Source organism: Stegostoma tigrinum, chromosome 7 (assembly GCF_030684315.1).
Source record: "Stegostoma tigrinum isolate sSteTig4 chromosome 7, sSteTig4.hap1, whole genome shotgun sequence".
Classification (NCBI taxonomy): domain Eukaryota; kingdom Metazoa; phylum Chordata; class Chondrichthyes; order Orectolobiformes; family Stegostomatidae; genus Stegostoma; species Stegostoma tigrinum.
Genome location: NC_081360.1, coordinates 44,635,799 through 44,654,921, shown reverse-complemented (window position 1 = coordinate 44,654,921; position 19,123 = coordinate 44,635,799). Strand labels below are relative to the sequence as shown.

At 41.2% G+C, this 19,123-nt stretch overlaps 1 protein-coding gene across 1 annotated transcript in view; it reads left to right on the top strand.

Moving 5' to 3' along the window:
- The window catches only part of osbpl6 (oxysterol binding protein-like 6), a 173,082-nt gene that overhangs the window by 49,071 nt on the left and 104,888 nt on the right, over nt 1–19,123 (top strand). Inside the window, exon 2 of the mRNA XM_048535144.2 lies at nt 6,199–6,475. Coding sequence (XP_048391101.1) covers nt 6,374–6,475 — 102 coding nt within the window. The 5' untranslated portion in view covers nt 6,199–6,373. The remainder of the gene's footprint in view (nt 1–6,198; nt 6,476–19,123) is intronic.

Sequence of the window (19,123 nt, the reverse complement as noted above, 5' to 3'; positions counted from 1 at the left end):
GGGTGGTGATAATAACTGCATTAGAGTACAGGACTTAAGTTAGCTCGTGGAGATCTTTATTTTCAAGCTCCCCAATGTTATATTTTGTAGGAGGCTAAGCTGATACAGTTCATCTAATGCTTGATGTCCTCATCAATGCACGGTTTTTGAGAAACAAGCTTACAAAGGTATTGATACCACTGAGCAGATTCTAGAGTCAGTCATTTGGCAAAGGTGGGAGGTGTGAGCTAATAGGAGTTTTGTTTCGGCAACTTTTAAGGATAGACCAAGTTCCAGAATCAAAGAGATTGAGAGTGGCTTGAAAATCCTGGTGCAGATCGTCCACGGTGGCCAATTTAGTTTTGAAATGATGAAAATGTTCCAGAACGAAAATTAGCTGCCCTGATCCTGTCTGTCCTATGTGTGATTCCTGTCCACAGTGATGTGATTGACTGCTGATTGCCTTTAGAAATGGATAGTAAACCACTCGTTTGATTAACTGTTACAGAGAATTAACCTAGGCATTTGAAATGAGAAAGAGAACCTGTAGAGTCAGCCCTGCAAAATCACCTGTACTAACATCTGGGAATTTCTGTCAAAATTGTGAGAGATGTCCTACATGCCAAATAAGCAATAGCCTGACATAATCACACAGGCACATCATACTCTCGATATAATGTTCTAGATTCCTTTACACTACCATCCTTGGCATTGGTCTGTCCCAGAACCAGGACTGACTGACCAGAGATGGCAGCACAGAGGTATACAGTCAGGACGAAATTGCTATTGGATTGCTCACTGTTTATTCCCATAAAGTCCCATGACAGCTGAACTAACATAGACAGGAAACATGCCACAGCTTCTTAATTACTTCTACTCCTTTGCTGCTGATTCTGGCCTCCTATGTTGAAGACCCACTTGAAAGAAACACTGTAAGTAACAAGAGTACAAAATGTACTCTGGCTTGTAAATTTCAATGAATGTCACCAAGAGTAATTGAGAGGTACTATTACTTCCTTAGCGGGCACAGTACTTAATTATCCTCCTCCTCGCTAACCTTCTTATCTGTGATGCACCTGTCTGTGCCTGGATTAGTAAGAGTGGCCACGGCACTATCTTTATGGAGACTGAGGGCTGGATGTTCACCATCACAATGGAAAACTCTAGTCGTGAAATTTCTGAAATCAGTGGACCTGTCCACACTGAAACGGCCCCAGCTGTCATATTTTCAGCCCAGGAGGTGGGGGTGGATTGGAGTGGGGTTGTTTCCTCTAGAGACGGCTTTTGGCCAACCATGGAGGTGGATGCATGCCAAAGTAGACTGGTTAGCAGGCCCATTTGAGTTCCCATAGGCTATGTCCCTGCCCTCACTCTCTCCTCACGCAACCTCCATACCACCATACCCCTTCTATTTTCCACGTGTATCCTGATGCCCCAGTTTGCACAATAGAACCAATGAGTTTTGTGATAACAATGGCAAGGCATTTTAAAATAAAAGCACTCTCATTCTGAAATCTGCTATGAATAAAATGCCCCTTTCACAACTTTGTAAAAACTTTAATCAGACTGAGCCATTATATGTAAAAGTTTTAATCGGACCAAACCGTTGCCTGATTTCTGTGATAATGGGAACTGCAGATGCTGGAGAATCCAAGATAATAAAATGTGAAGCTGGATGAACACAGCAGGCCCAGCAGCATCTCAGGAGCACAAAGGCTACCTGGAATGAACAAGTTATAATGATAGATTTGGGAAAAATGTGCTTGTTGCCACTGGTGCTTAGAAGAGTGACTTGATTAAACTGAATGAGATCCTGAATAGTCTTAACAAGGATATGGAAAGGATGTTTCCACAGGTAGATTAGTCTAGAACTAGGGAGCACTTTTAAAATTAGGGGCTGCCCTTGTAGGATAGAAATGGAGGAGATTTTTTCTGTCTGTGGCTTGTACAGCTTCGGAGCTGTCTGCCTGAGAGGTGGTGGAGCCCAGGGCCATTAACTATTTTTCAGATGGAGGCAGACTGGTTCTTATTAGACAGGGGAATCAAAAGTTACTGTTGGTTGATGGAATTGTGGAGTTCAAAACACAATCATATCAGCCATGATCTTATTGTGTGGCAGAAGTGATGAACTGTCTATTTCCACTTCAATTTCAAATGTTTACCTTGTAGTTCTGTATTTATACTCCTGCTTCTGTCTTCTGTGTTTCTTTATCTCTTAATCTTATTCAAATAAATGTATAATCTTGAAAGAAAATGTTCAAAAAATAACTTATTGTCAGCAGATAGAATCATTGTTGATGATAACATTACCAAAAGCTTTGCCTCACCTCATACCTCTTAATTGTCCTCAAATAAATGAAGTCATCCATGAATCGGACCAATTCAAATAGACGGTGAGACATTTGCTTCTTCAGTTGGGGTTGACCTTATGAATGTTTGGCTGAACTCCAAGACTCACTAATGGAGTAGCTCAGCAGGGTGTCTGTTTTCACAGGTGGAAGTGTAGATCTTGCCTGGTTTTGCTTCAAAGACTTGTGCTCTTGAACTACTTGTGTTCTAGCCAATCTGTTCCTTTACAGGAATCACATTGGCATCAACCAGATAACGTGGAAAATTGCCCAGATATCTGCAGTCCCCTAAAAGGAGGGCAAATCCAATCTGCTCAGTTATATCCCCAATTGTTTACTTCTAATCATTAACAAACTGATGGAAAGTGTTATTGATTGTGCAGTCGGATTATATTGTTTACACTTGATTAATTGTGATCCACTAACATCACTTTGTTCTAAAACCTTATTATGGGCTTTACCATACCGTGGTCCAAGAAAGCTGACTTCCAGATCTGAAATCAGAGTGGTTGTTCTTGGCATCAAGATAGCACTTTACCAGGTAGGGATGAAGCAGCCCTTGCAAAAGAACAATGATTAATCTTCATGGAAATCTCTTCACAGACAAAGTTGGAGCCATCATAAGGAAAGATGATTTCGGTTTTTGCAGGCCAGTCATCTCGGCCACATGACTTTTGCAGGTGCTCCTTAGCATAAACACTCCCAAATGTCAATGTTTCTTCATCTGCTTCATCAATGACCACTTCAGTATGGAGGATGTTTGCTGATGATTGTAGCAAATTCATTGCCATTCTCAATTCTTCAGACTGTGAAGCAAACCAGGACTACAAGTGTCAGCATCCAGCCATTGCTGATCAATGGCGAGTAACGCCCATTCCACATAAATGTGGGAGCTGTTAACCTAGTTGAATGATCACTAGACTATTAATCCAGAGACCTATGTCATGTTCTAGTGACCTGGACTGGATGAGCCGAATGGCCTATTCTATACTGTAGGGGTTCAATGATTCTCTGGACCCAAATTCAAATCCTGCCATGGCAGATGGTGATGTTTGAATTCCTAAAAAAAAAATTGCAATGAAATAATGATGTCTATGAATGTCAATTGTCAGGAAAAATCCATCTGTTCCACCACAGTCTGTGAGGGAAGTAAATTGCTGTTCATAACTGGTTTGGCCTACATGTGATTCCAGATTCACAACAACCTGGTTGACTCTTAACAATTAGGGATGAACAATAAATGCTGGCCCAGCCAACAGTGCTTACATCCCATTAACCGGGGGGGTGGGGGGATCCATGCCAGGCATTGATCACCTCTAACAAGAGAGAATCTAACCACTTCCTCTTGATGTTACATGGCATTATCATCACTGTCCCAGTATCAGCATTCTGGAGGTCACCGTTGATCATATAAGTCCAAGTTCAGTTCAGAAGTTGGAGCTTTTGAGCAGTTTACCTCCTGACTTTCCATATAAACTGTCCACTATATGGAAGTCATGACTGTGATGGAGGATTCTGCACTTACCTGATTGAGATCCAGTAATATTTAAACTCACCATTCAAAACCAGTAACCAGCTTGTTTGGCATCCTGACCCCCATTATAGCATTTGTTTCCTCCAACAGTAATGTGTGGTGGCAACTGTGTGTTCTATCTACAAGACATGCAGCAACAACTTGCCAAGGCTTCTTCATTGGTACCTTCTAAACTGGTGAACTGTACCACTCAGAAGAACAAGGGCATCAAACACTTGCAACACTGCCACCTGCCAGTTCCCCTTTAAGCCACACACCATCCTGATTTGGAGCTGTATTTGCTGTTCCTTTGCAGAATCAAAATCCTGGAATTCCTTCATTAACAGTACTTGGGTGTGCCAACATGCACTGCAGATTTTCAATGTGATTGCTCATCACCATTTTCTTGAGGGTAGTTCATGCTAGTTAATTAGAGCCACCTTACCAGGAATGCTCCCACAGGTGAAAGACACAATTGGAAATGAATGGCAAGTTTTCAGATAATGTTGAAAAGCAGCATGTGGGTAAAAAATAGGTGGGAATAAGATAAATGCAATTATGCAGGAGCATAAAGAGAAGGTGAATCTCTGTCTGTGAATGGATAGAGATAAGTTGGAATCAGGCAAGGACTGTCCCACAGGTTGGCATAGGATGGTGTGAAGAATCAATCTAAAAGCTTGATTGAAGTCAAGAAGAATGTGAAAGCCTGGTATTCAAATGTCTTTGTCGCAGTGATTTTGGTGACTTTGCCAAGAGCTGTTTGTTTTCATTTGTCGCAGTAGAAACCTGATTAGAGAGCCTGAAACATGGAGTCCTGGGAGAGAGATGGGCCAGATTTGAGAGATGACAGTATACTTAACCAATTTGGAGAAGGTATAGAGATTGGAGATTGAAAGGTAGTTTCCAAGACAAGAACATACAAAAGTTTTTAATTTTCTGGAGGGGATGCAGTTAGCAGATGTGATGGAAAGAGAGAGAAAACTCTTGAAGAGAGAGTGCCAGTTTAAAAGATATCAGCTGAAATCAAAGCATGGAAGAGATTTTTGATGGCTGTGATTTCATGAGAATATTGTCAAGAGAACTGGAAATTGGCCTGCAGATAAAGTTGGTGGAGTGGGGGGATGAGGAGAGAGAGAAGCTATAGAAAGATACAATGTAAAAGCTGCACCATGGAAGAGGGTTGGCACTATGGGCAGTGGAAGGGAGGGAACCTCCGAGACGGAGCAGACATCAGCCATGAATGATGGGAAAACTTCTAGCCTGCCCCACCGTTCAACATAATTATGACTGATCTGTCCTAGGCCTCAATTCCTCAATGTTTTAAATGACAAAGGCACTGAATGGCTGGCCTCAATTTAGTACAAAGTCATTCCTGAGCTGCTTACTCTTGTTGGAGGTGAGGGAGGAGGAGAGTCAGACAGCGCTTTAAGAAAATAACTTGCTGTAAACTGAAGAAGCCACCAGATTGTTATGTTTGTTTTCCAGGAAGATCCTGGAAGAGTGAGCCGCTCTCACAGATGAGAACAGGACCCATTTGCTTTGCATGTTCTGCTGCTAGATCTGTGATTGACTGACTAGCTTAAACCAGTTGCTTGCCTTATCTGTTCAAGTGTATAGCTTGGACTTAAGGGAGTAGTGATGAGGTCTGCGCTAGATGAGAATAATAATAATCCCCCAATAAGTTCTCTGTAAATGTTGATAACAAAAAAGTAGTCAATTGACCTTCAATATTGCAATTGATTTCTAATATTCAACATCTACCTTTTATAGAATTGTACAGAACAGCAGAGGCCCTTTTGTCCATATCACCAAAAAATACAGTACGACTTACACCAGGCTCACTTTTCCGCACTAGGCCCACAGCCCTGAATGTTATGACACCTCAAGTGTTCATTTGGGCATGTTGTAAAAGGTTTTGAGGTTACCCACCTCGACTACCGTCCCAGGGAGTGTGTTCCACAACCCCATAAGCCCAAACTTAATTTCAAAGAGTGCGTCAGTGGTGAGGTGGCTGCCATCATTGGGATAGTTACCTGCTTGTAAATTTAGGCTGGCTGATGACAAAATTTTATATGCGGGTAATCTGTCATCCTCTACAGTAAGAGGAAAGTATGGTTTATATGTATTATTATTCAAATTACAGCAATTGGTAATACAGCCTGGCAGTGAGATAATGGATAGTGGCAAATAAAGTTGTTCATGTTGAATTAGATTTTGATTTATCTTTTATTGGCTGGCTCTTCTGTTGAATGCAAGCTGTAAACAATTTTATGGTTTAAAGCAATTCTTTTGTCAATGTGTCTATTAATTTAATACAATGTTTGTTTCTCTCTCTGTCTCTCACAAACACATACATAGGTTGAACCGGTAAACACAAAGTCAGTTGAGCTCCAGGATTTCCATCACTAGTTGTGGCTGCAGTGCTGTTTGGAAGAATGTTGGTTAACATAAAGAAGTCAAGTGGTAACTTCGTAGCTTAATTGAAGGCCACGGTGCAGCTGTTACCGAATACGCCACGCCACCATCAGTAACCATGAGCTCAGAGGTGAAAAGTATGTCGCCTGCTCACCAAATATCAACTCCGACCCACAGGAGTGCATCATCGTCTTCATCCTCTCAAAGAGAGGGCAGGCCGGTAAGGAAATATTTTTAAATATCCTGTTGTCTAGACTCCTGTTGATCTATATCAGCTGTTAAAATACATTTGAGTATATCTGCATTTTCAGCTATTAATGGAATTAGTGCTTATTTCAAGTAAATTCATGCATGCTATAAGGTGCAGTGGACATTAATTTTGATGAAACAAATTTATGTAAATTGGACTTAATTTTATTTGAGAATAGATTTGCAGAATTTTGTCATCAGGAATGATTGGAACACATTGTACATGCTAATTTTTACTAAGATTAAATAGTTACTCAAAATATATTTTTCAGAGTATTGTACCTGCAGACTTGAAGCTACCTTTGAATATTTTAAATATTTGTCTTTGACATTCTTAGGCGTAGTATTCCTGAAAAATTGTTTTCACATTACTTATTTTTAACAATAAAAGCTGTAGCTTTATGAAACGGTTCTGTGTTAAAAATGTTGAGGATTACATTTCGAGAGTTTCATTCACAGGTGGCCTAATGGTCCTTTGATGCACTTTTCAATAGTTCGGGCCGAGAGCTGATCAGTTGCACGTGCCCTTATAGGTGGATAAATATAAGATTAGAGGCAAAAGTGGATGTTAAATATACTTTGTGCCTGAGTGGGGGGATTGATATGGTGGCATATATGGAGAATTTGCTGGATGGTTTACAATGCCAATAAATGTAGCAACAAGATTTCAAAGTTGCCTTGTTAAATTAGCTGAGTTGAAATTCCTCGAGGTCATACTGGAGCTCACCAGTGCCCTTGTCAGGCTGCAGTTTGGATACTGTCTTCAGTTCTGGAACCATGGAGGTCAGTCTGAACCCTAGAGGCTGAGCACTGGGGAGAAAACTGGCTGTGACAATGTGACAGAAGGATAACTTGATTCAGCCTGACTCTTCAGCTTCAAAGTGATGCCTCATAATTTGTAGTATTTCTGAGATGCCAGGGTACAAGTGCACAAATTCTGGAATGTGAGGGACAAAATAATTAAATCATTTGGCACAGAAGAAAGTTATTTGATTGCTGTGACTGTACCACCTCTTTGGAAGAAGTGACCAACTTGATCCCATATTCTAGTTCTTCCCGATCCCATATTCTAGTTTTTCCCCGGTAACCCCGCAAATTAGTTCTCTCAAAATACAAGTGTAAATGCCTTATGGAAGTTCCTATTGAAGCGGACTTCACCTCTCTCTTTCTCAGTAGTATGTGCCAGATGTCATAAATCCTGTATGAACAATTTTTCATTACTTCCCTTCTATCTTGTTCTTTTACTAGTTATTATAAATCTGCAAACTCTTCTCACTGATTCATTTGTCAGACGAAATGGTTCTTGCCACTTACTCTATCAAAATACCTCAGCATTTTGATTATATCAATTGGACCTTCCCCAATCCTTCCAAGCTTGAGGGAAAAGTCAAATTTCACCTTCAGTCCCCTCACACTTGAGGTCACTCATCTTTGGTAGCACCCTGCAAAAGCCTCATGTTCACTTCTCATGCTATCCTTCCTAAAATGCCAAGAATTGTGTACATAAAGCTTTGGTTGAGACCCAACTGTGACCTCTACGGATTTAGTGTATATTCCTTCCTCTTTGTTCCCGACTAGGGGTGAGGTTCTGCCTTCTGTTGAGGAATGGTGATCCTCCGGTTAGACCACTATCAGTCTCTCTCTCTCTCTCTCTCTCTCTCTCTCTCTTTGTCTCTGTCTCTCTCTCTCTGTCTGTCTCTCTCTCTCTGTCTGTCTCTCTCTCTCTGTCTGTCTCTTTCTGTCTGTCTGTCTCTTTCTGTCTCTGTCTGTCTCATATGATCAGTTAAGGATCATTAATGATTAAAGAAGAAATCAGAACAGCTATGCAACAAACTTGCATGTTTTTAAAGAAACAAATATGATTTACTGTATATCAAAGTAAACACTATTGACTGAACGCTATAGTTTTCTCGAGATGTATGCTATAGACCAAAAGATGTGGGGCAGAAGTAGACTATTCAGGCCATCTGATCTGATTCATTATTCAATAAGATCATGGCTGACCTGAGAATCCCGAACTCCTCTTTCCTGCCTTTACCCCCATAATCCTCTATTCCCTCTCTGATTTACAATTTCTCTCTACCACCCTTCGAATACTTAACAATGAAGCCTCTACAGCTCACTGCAGATTCACTACCTTCTGAGAGAAAAAAGTGCAGCTCATCTCTGTCTTAAATGGGTGATTCCTTGCTCCAAGATTATTCCTGCTGGATCTCAACCCACCCACAAAAGGAACCAATCTCTCAATGTCTACTTTGTTAAGCTCCCTAAGGATCATTTATGATTCAGTAAAGTAATCTGTCATTCCTCTGAACTCCATGAGTACAGGCCTCACCTATTCAAACTATCCTCATTAAATAAGTCCCTCCATTGCCAGGTTCATTATAGTGAACCTTCTCTGGACTGCCTCTAATGCCAGCTTATCTTCGCTTAGATAAGGGAACCAAAACTGTTAGCAGTATTCCAGGTGTGGTCTAACTCATGCCTTCTATAGTTTTAGCAAGACTTCCCTATTTTTGTTCTCCATTTGTTTTGAAATATTCCAACGTCCTCCCTATTACCCAATGAATTTTGATGTTCACTTTTCGTGATTCATTGACAAGGACTTGTGAATCCCTCTGAGCTGTAGCTTCCTGCCGTTTTTCTTAACTTAAAAAAAAAATCAGCTCCTGTATTCTTCTTGCCAAAGTGTACAAACTCATTTTCCTACACAATATTCCATCTGTTAATTTTTGTCCACACACACTCATTGGTGTCATCTTCACCACTTACCTTTCCACCCATTATCCTGTTATCCACAAACTTGCTACAGTATAATCAATTTCCTCATCAAAGGCTTTGTTATACATTGCAAAATATTATCATTCCAGCACTGATCCTTGTGGCACTCCATCATTTACATATTCCTTCTATCTTGAAGAAAATGCCCTCTTTATATCAACTATCTGTTTTCTATTAGCCATTGCTCTATCCATACTAACAAACTGTCCCAATACTTACGTGGGATAATGTGTGATACCTTATCAGATGCCTGTTGGAAGTCCAAATATATTACATCTACTGGCTTTCCCTTTATCTATCCAGTTGTTAATTTCCCAAAGAATTCAAATAAATTTTTCATGATTTTTCCTTTTGTTTAGCTGATTCTCTCTGATTACCTTACATATTTCTAAATGCTCTGCTATTTTGTACTAGATTCTAACATTTTCCCAATGATGGATATTATCCTCCATGGCTTATAGTTACTGTTTTATGTCTCTTTCCCTTCTTGAATAATGGTATTAAATTGGCAGTTTTCTGTCGCTCTGAGACTTTTCCATATTCTAAGTATTCTTGAAGATCACTACAGTGCATCCACTATCTCTGTAGCTACGCCCTTTAACATCTTAATGCAACCTATCAAGGCCAAAGGACTTCTCAGCCTCTCGTCTAACTTACTTTTTCTCTAGGGATCGATAATTTATTAGGAAAACTATCTATTTCAATCCCCACCCCACCTCCCAAAAATGCCTTTTAGCACCTTGATTATTTAGTATTTTTCGAATAATATTTGTATCTTCTACAGTGAAGACTAATGCAAAGTATTAATTCAACTCTAGGAGATAGTAGGAACTGCAGATGCTGGAGAATCCAAGATAACAAAGTGTAGAGCTGGATGAACACAGCAGGCCAAGCAACATCAGAGGAGCGGGAAGGCTGACATTTCAGGCCTAGACCCTTCTTCAGAAATGGGGGAGGGGAAGGGGATTCTGAAATAAATAGGAAGCGGGGTGGGGGGGGGGGAGGCAGATAGAAGATGGATAGAGGAGAAGATAGGTGGAGAGGAGACAGACAGGTCAGAGAGGTGGGGATGGAGCCAGTAAAGGTGAGTGTAAGGTGGGGAGTTAGGGAGGAGATAGGGAGGATAGACATGAAGGGGGCGGGATGAGGCGAGTAGGTAGGAGATAGGGGTGGGGCTGAGGTGGGAGGAAGGCCAGGTTAGGAAGGCGCGGATAAGCTGGGCTGGTTTTGGGGTGAGATAGGGGTAGGGGAGATCTTGAAGCACGTGAAGTCCACATCAAGCAGATGTTCATCTGCACATCTGCTAATGTGGTATACGGTATCCACTGTTCCCGTTGTGGCTTCCTCTACATCGGGGAAACCAAGCAGAGGCTTGGGCACCACTTTGCGGAACACCTACGACGGTTCACACTAAAGAACTGCACCTCCCAGTCGTGAACCATTTCAAGGGCGACACGATGGCTCAGTGGTTAGCACTGCAGCCTCACAGCACCAGGGACCCGGGTTCAATTCCAGCCTCCGGCAACTGTCTGTGCGGAGTTTGCACATTCTCCCGTGTCTGCGTGGGTTTTCTCCGGGTGCTCAGGTTTCCTCCCACAGTCCAAAGATGTGCAGGCTAGGTGGATTGGCCATGCTAAAGTGCTTGTAGTGTTCAGGGGTGTGTGGGTTATAGGGGGATGGGTCTGGGTGGGATGCTGCAAGGGGCGATGTGGACTTGTTTGGCTGAAGGGCCTGTTTCCACACTAGGGAATCTAATTTAAACTCCCTGTCCCATTCCACAGATGACATGTCCATCCTCGGCCTCCTGCAGTGCCACAATGATGCCACCCGAAGGTTGCAGGAACAGCAACTCATATTCCGCTTGGGAACCCTGCAGCCCAATGGTATCAATGTGGACTTCACCAGCTTCAAAATCTCCCCTTCCCCCACTGCATCCCAAAACCAGCCCAGCTCATCCCCTCCCCCCACCACATCCCTAAACCAGCCCAGTTTGTCCCCTCCCCTCACCGCATCCCTAAACCAGCCCAGCAATTAGATTTACTGATTTGCACCTCAATTCCTCTTTCCTGTCCAGCTACACCTTCTTAATTACCTTATCCAATGAAACCAATCTTTCAGTCTCTGACTTGAGACTTCAAATTCTACTAGAAACCACCGTTTTCTATGGGGAAGAGAAGCCCAGATTTCTTCCACTTTTATCCTGAAAAAGTGTTTTCCAATTTCCCATCAAACTGGCTTTTGTCTGTTTTAAAATCACTTCTCTTGGTGGAATTTAAAGCCCTGACCCCAGCCTGGCAAGTTTTGTGATGGGGTTTGGGTTGGGGGTGGTGGGGTTTGCGGGCGGGTGGCAGTACACTTAATTCGGTGAGTGTTTAATGGATAGAGACTTGCCCACTTCTCACCCCGTTATGTCCAGGTCAGGAAGACTCTTTCATACCATTCTGTTCCATAATCAATTGGGTTCCTTAAGTGAGCGATTAATACCAGCAATTATTGTTATGGCTGGAAAATTTATAGAATCTCTTAACAAGTTGTTATTGCATATCAAGCACATGTTAAACTAGCATATGACTACATTTGCACGTTGAGGATGAACAAAAGAAAGAAAACGCTTGCACTCCCATCTTTCCATAAAATACACTTTCCCTATATATTTGGCTTTAGATGAACTAATAAAGAAAATGTTTTCTGCTCACTTCCCACCCTACTCTGGAATCTTCTCCCTTTCCTCATCTGCCACAGTGAAACTTTGCATTCACTGCTCCTTAAGCTCCTCTTCTCTCCTCATCCTGCCCCAGTCCTTTGTGTATCATGTAAACTTTCCCATGTCCATGTTCTCCTGCCTTCCCTGCACTCATTTCCTGCCTCTAGTTTCAAGCCAATATCAGACCAACCTACAGAAGGTTGACAGTGCAAATAGAATGAAAGAAAGTGTTTCTCCATTTGCTGTGTTCACTATTGATTCACTGGTGCACTACAAGTCACCTGCTTCATTTTATCTGGTGCTTCAATCAAGTACCAATTTATTAGTTAATTGATGTCCATTGTTCTATGAAAATAATTCAGATTTGCAACTTATATTGATTTTTTAAAAATGTTTCTTATTGATTGATTTATCTGCTGCCTTAACTATTAAGGCTTCATTTTCAGGTGCTCATAACCCATTAATTTGTAGATTCAGAGATAATGGGAACTGCAGATGCTGGAGATTCCAAGATAATAAAATGTGAGGCTGGATGAACACAGCAGGCCAAGCAGCATCTCAGGAGCACCTGAGATGCTGCTTGGCCTGCTGTGTTCATCCAGCCTCACATTTTATTAATTTGTAGATTCTGTTGTTGTACTTCTGCTCGATGAACTTATTCATTCACTGGTTCCCACATCTACATTAATAGCTATAACTTCACTGTTGCTTGCTGAGTATTAATTATTTTGTGTGCCCACTACTTTACTGACTTGGAGGCATTTTATTTTGGCAGTCATACCCTCTCTTCATTAATTTGCTGGTGTCTGTTGCTTTAGAATATACTTATTTAGTGGCGGCCAGTGCCCTATTCATTTATTAATTCACTGATAGCCACCTAGCTGTGCTGCAATATGCACTAATGACCTAAATGGTTTTGTGTGCAAGTTGAGTTTTCTACATGTTTCACCAATACCTTTTAACTTAAGTTTGCCAGTTTATTATTTTTAACTTTTAATTTTTGTGTTCTGATATTGGCAACTTTTGTCAACCATTTTCTTTGAGTGTTTTCCCACTGCTTGGGAATGTGAATCATAGGTCCTTCATTTATATGAGATGGAATAAGAATGATGACGAAAAGTGATCTTGGATTGGAAGATGAAGACAAGGGTGGGTGTAGCCTATAGATTCCCTCACAGTAGCTATTATTTTGGACAGGAAATAAATCAGGAGATAATGAGGCATGTGTGACTATGTGGAGCTTGGTAACATCAATTTGGCAGAGGTAGCCACGAGGATAAAATCATAGAGTGTATTTGGCACAATTTCCTAGAACAATATGTTGTAGGTCTAACCAGGATTCAGGCCATTTTGAATCTGGTGACATGTCATGAAACAGCTTTAATAAATGATCTCAGACTAAAAGATCCCTGGGGGAACAGTGACCGTGGCATGGTAGAATTTAGCATTCAGATTGAGTGAGAAAAGTTTGACTGGAAACAACTGTACTAAATTATCTACAGTGGATTGGGAAAAGGGTTTCGATGAAAAGATGGCTGATTAACAATGACAGATGTTTAAAGAAATAGTTTATGACTGACAATTAAGATGAGGAAGGAGGACTCTAGAAAGAGGAAAAACCTATCATGGTTAACTGTGGTTAGGAATAGTTTCAAATTAAAAGAAAAGAAACAATGTAGGAAAGATTTGCAGTAAGGCAGAGGATTAGGAAATTTTAACAGTCAATGAGAGACCAAACAAAAGGAGAAAATAAAATTTGACAATAAATTAACAAGTTATATCAAGACAGGCCATAACAGCCTCTTCGAACTTAAGAGAGAGGCCAAAGTGAATATCGGTCCCTTTGAGAATGAGGCTGGGCAAATAGCAGTGGGGACTCAGGATATGGCAGACGAGTTGAATAAATAGAGATAACAAGGTGTAGAGCTGGATGAACACAGCAGGCCAAGCAGTAGGAAAGGAGCAGGAAAGCGCATCCCAAAACCAGCAAATCAGCCATAACCTAATTGAACAATGGAGGACCCCTCGAAGTACTGAATCATCCTAAGTATTTTGGGATGTTTCTCTTCATGAAACGTGTTACACTAATACACGTCATTTTTAAGGAATATAACTTTAGCTGTAATCCCTTAAACTTTTCAAGTAGCTTATAAGCTGCTAAGGGTAAGTGGACGAAACCTGTTAACGTGTCAACGAAATATGCAGTATTTCACTGTTGAATAACTCAACGGTTTTGTCAGAAAGTGAGTTTTTATAATCTAGTACCTTTTTCTTAACACATTTAGTAAGGACCATATAGAACAGGAGGATTTCTCATAGCTGCCTCCATTGTTACTTGTCAAATCTTGAAATATGGTGATAGTTTTCTTTTAGCCTCTATTGTCAGATGTTGAGATGTTCGCTGATGGTGGCACAATATTCAGTGCCATTCAATATATATAATAGTGCCACTGAGAGCATGTCAAATACAAGGAGTCTCACAGCAAGTAACTCACCACCTAACTCTCCAGAGCCTGTTCACCATCTACGAGGCACAAGTCAGGACTGTGATGGAATACTCCCCACTTGCCTGTTTGGTTACAGCTTCAATAACATGCAAGAATCTTGACACCATCCAGGGGAAAATAACCTTTTTATTGGCATCTCATCCACCAACTTCCACATTTGCCCCCCCACCCCGCCTCTTCACCAATACACAGTAGCTGTTATGTGTACCAGTGACACAATATTTTGTAGTAACTCACTAAGACTTCTCCAACATCAAGTTCCAAATCTATGAACATTATGAGCTGGAAGGGCAGGGGCTGTAAATTCAGGAGCTCACAGCTAGCTGCATGTGCTACTTCCAAGGCACTCACCAGCTTTACTTGGAAAAATATTGCCATACCTTCAGTGTTGCTGGGTCAATATCATGAATCTCCCTCATGCCAATGGGGGTGCAACAATGAATGCCAGCAGTTTAAACAAATAGCTCACCACCGACTTCTCAAGGACAGTTAAAGATAAACAGTAAATGCTGCCCACGACGCCACATGATAAAATAAAATAAATAAACCTTTCTAAAGCACTAGTTAGGTTTCAACTGGAGTATTTTGGCCACTTCAGCATATCACCCTTTAGGAAAGTTATCAAGTGTTTAGAAATGGTGCAGATGAGTTGTTCAGGAGCAGAGCTGAAAGATTTCAGTCATTTGGAGAAATTAAAGAAACTGGGATTGTTCCCATTAGAACAGAGAAGACAAAAGGTAGAATTGTTAGAAATATTCAAAACATATGGGGAAACTATATTCTGTGACTTAAGGATCAATAAAAGTCAAGGAAACAGATTTAAAGCTATTTTCAAAAGAACCAGAGGTGCTTTGAGACATCAGTGTTATGTACTATTGCAATGTGTAGCTTGAAAGCAAAGTAAATTCAGAAATGAGCTCGGAAGAGGAACTCAGCTAAATACATAAAAACAATCAGTGATAGCAATATCACAATGTCAGGGGGCAATGTTTAAAGGCTCTCTTATTGGACATGGCCATTGCTTGGTGCTTTTGTGGCACAAATGTGAGTTGTTTTCACTTGTCAGCCCAAAGCTGGATGTTATCTAGGTCTCATGGCATTTGGCCATATTACTGCAGCATCTGAGAAGTTGGTGTGATTGGTACTGAACGTTGTGCAATCATTGGTGAACATCCCCACTTTGACCTGTACAGGTGTAGAGCCACAGGAGATGAGCGAGATCCTAAACAAATATTTATCTTCAGTATTTTTTGTGGAGAAAGACATGAAGAGGGGGATCTCAGGAAATAGTGATGTCTTAGATAGAGTCCATATTACAGAAGAGGAGGTGTTGGAACTCTTAAAACGCCAAGGTAGATAAATCCCAAGAAGTAGAATAAACTGCCAGAGGAGGCAGGTACAATTACAACATTTAAAAGGTATCTGGATTGGTACATGAATAGGCAGGGTTTAAAGGGATATGGGCCAAATACTGACAACTGAGATTAGGATGTGTGTCAGTTTAGGATGTCTGGTCAGCATGGACAAGTTGGACTGAAGGGTCTGTTTATGAGCTGTATAACTCTATGACTATAAGTGCATCCCAGGACATTGTGGGAAGGTTGGGCTGAAGGGCCTGTTTCCGTGATGTACTCCTCTATGACTGTATGAATGCATTTGTTGGCTTTAGTGAAAGAGCAAGGAATTGGTCTAGTTGCACAGCTCTAGCATTGATACAATAATAGGAATGGCCTCCTTTGATGTTTCATTCTCTGATGTTCTGTCCTGCAAAGTAATTTGCAAGTTGGGGAAAGGAATAAAGGCTGAGCGTAGTCCAAAGAATGGGAAATTGTGGAAGAAAGCATGGTCATCTGTAGTAGCAATTAATGAATGGGAGAAATGAATGTTGCCTAGGGCCAAGGTTGCAAGAAGGGTCTAGGCCCGAAACGTCAGCTTTTGTGCTCCTGAGATGCTGCTTGGCCTGCTGTGTTCATCCAGCCTCACATTTTATTATCTTGGAATTCTCCAGCATCTGCAGTTCCCATTATCTCTGCAAGCAGGAATACGTGGTTTTAGAAGGCACATTCCATTGAAAATCTGGGAACCATTTGAAAAAAATTCTAAAATTGAAACAGAAAGCTCATTGGATCCTGTTGAGATCTCTGTGATGGGAATGCACATCTTTGAACGGGTAAGAATGCAGGATTTCTGAATTAGCCACAACTTAGAGGTATAATTAGGAAAACCAGCTGGAAGAACATAAGAGAAATTGAGCCTCAACATGATAAAATCATGGATTAAAGTTGCAACAGCAGTGAGAATTCTAATACATCTGGAATCCCATGTGGCTTGCCAGTTAGTTGTACAACTACTCATCATCCCTTCCCCTTCAGCTAAGGATCCATTTGAAGTAAGGCAAGAAGCAGGAACTCCTGCCCTGTAAGGGCTGAATGGATACTGCAAATACCTTAACCATATAGAGACACAGATTAACAGCAAAGCTGTTCGTGCCCAATACAGTTTGACAGTCAGTTGGAAAAAAGAAAATCAAACAATGGTAATTTTTAAACAGTAAAGGATTAACAGCTGGCAACTCTGGTTTGTAATTGGGCACAGTACAAAATAATCGATCTAATTGTGAAACACTTTCAAAGAATCAGTGTGTCGAGCACCTGACTTCCATTCTGCAGCAGCCAGCCTGCTTCGTACTGTGATTATCCTTGTCCAAGTCCATGATAATGTCTCTGCCCATGGCATAGTAGTGTATGAAGCACACCATAATAATTTTGCTTACAGCCTCTAAATCATACTGGAAGGATTTCCCCTTATCCTTACTAGTATAATCATTGCCTCAACATACAAAGCCTGCTTTTCCTTTAAATGGTGATTTCAAGCCACCATTGTTTGACGGGACCAATGGCAGACTGCCAATAAAAGCTTCAGTTATGGGCACTATTTTCCCATCACCAGAAGGGGCAGATAGAGCAAAAACATGTGGTGAGTTGCCCCTGGAGGGAGGGAAACTGTTATTAGCCTCTGGGTGGGGAGATCCATGATCAACTTTATCGACTCAGCAGCCATTAAGGTCCTTAAATGGTCGATCAATGACCAGTTGAGGGCCTCAAAATTTCGAACTCCCTGATCACCTGCCTCTTTGAGGTGGCTATTTCCTGACTGGGAAAACATGGTGACTTTTCTCTTGAGTTTGAGTGGGGGCCTTCAGATTATCCCAATTCAAAGCACAGATGGTGAGGAGAACAGCTGTTCTTGAGAGTCACCCCCTGCCACCTCTTCTTCCCCATGAATCCCACTCAGAAGTGGAACAAAATTTACCTTCTCGCCACTGGTGTCCACTGAGAAATAAACCTTGCCTGGCCTCAAATTGGCAGCATGGGTTGCCAGTATCGAAGACTGTAATAGGGCAAAAAACTCACTTTGCCTGTTCCATCTCAACTAGCTGAATGGAGATTGATTAGGTGAGTTATCTCACTGCGGTGAGGCCATGTTAGTCAGCAGCTAGTGTGCTGGGCCCCACACCTAGAAAAGATATGGAAAAATTCTGCCCATTCTAATTCTTACGTTGTACTTCTTAATGAGTTGAAAAACTGTTAACTTATCTTTACTTTTTTGGCTACATTCAAAAACTTCAGCCTTGTGTGATAAGGGTAGTAGCCTGTGCGTATTGGAAATTAGTATTTCATGGTTTTTGGATTACATTTTACATGTTGCCTCAGCTGATCAATGGCAATAAAGAATTCTCTTAGTATGCATATTAGAGTCTTCATTTCCTCAGTCTTGGAAAATATGGATAAGGGCAAAGTCTATTTAAAAATAAAACTGTTCAGAACTGAAATCCAAAATACTTCAACTACCTAGAAGATATAATTTGCCATGATATCTTTATGTTATACCATGGTTTGTAAAATATCAAGATTAAGAGCAGGATTTGGCACGTCTGGCCTTCTCTGCCATTTGTTCAGATCAAGGCTGACCTAATGGTGGCTTGAATTCCATTTTACAGCCAGCTCTCCATAAGCTGCAGTTTCCTTGTGGATCTTTAACCCCACATCCAATTCTGTGTATCATAGAAAATTCCAAATGGTATAAATTCCTCCTCATCAAAAATCTAAGTGGACGTATTTGTATTTTTAAAAATGTATTCATGGCATGCGGGTGTTGCTGGCTGGCCAATCCTTTGTTTCCTCGAGAAGGTGGTGGGTGAGCTGCCACCTTAAACTGCAGTGATCCATTTGCTATAGGTCCACCCTCATTGCTGTTAGGGAGGGTGTTCCAGAATTTTGACCCAGCGCCACTGAAAGAGCTTATATTCATTTTGCTTAAAGGTAGATTTTGTTCTGGGTGAGAATAGAATGTAAGAATTTGAACAGCTTTTATCTTTATGTTTTATACCTTTTCACAGTATTGTATTGAAGCAGCGCTGATTATGTGTTCATGACTACAACAACATTATGTTGTAGTCATGTTAACACTGTTACAAATATGGGCCAACCGACTCTTGTAGCTACCTAGACTACACCTCCTCTCACCTACCTTCATGCAAGAATGTGATCCCCTACTCCCAATTCCTCCCCCTCCCCCATGTGTGCTTCCAAGATGGGGCGTTCCACACCTGCACATCCCAACCCCC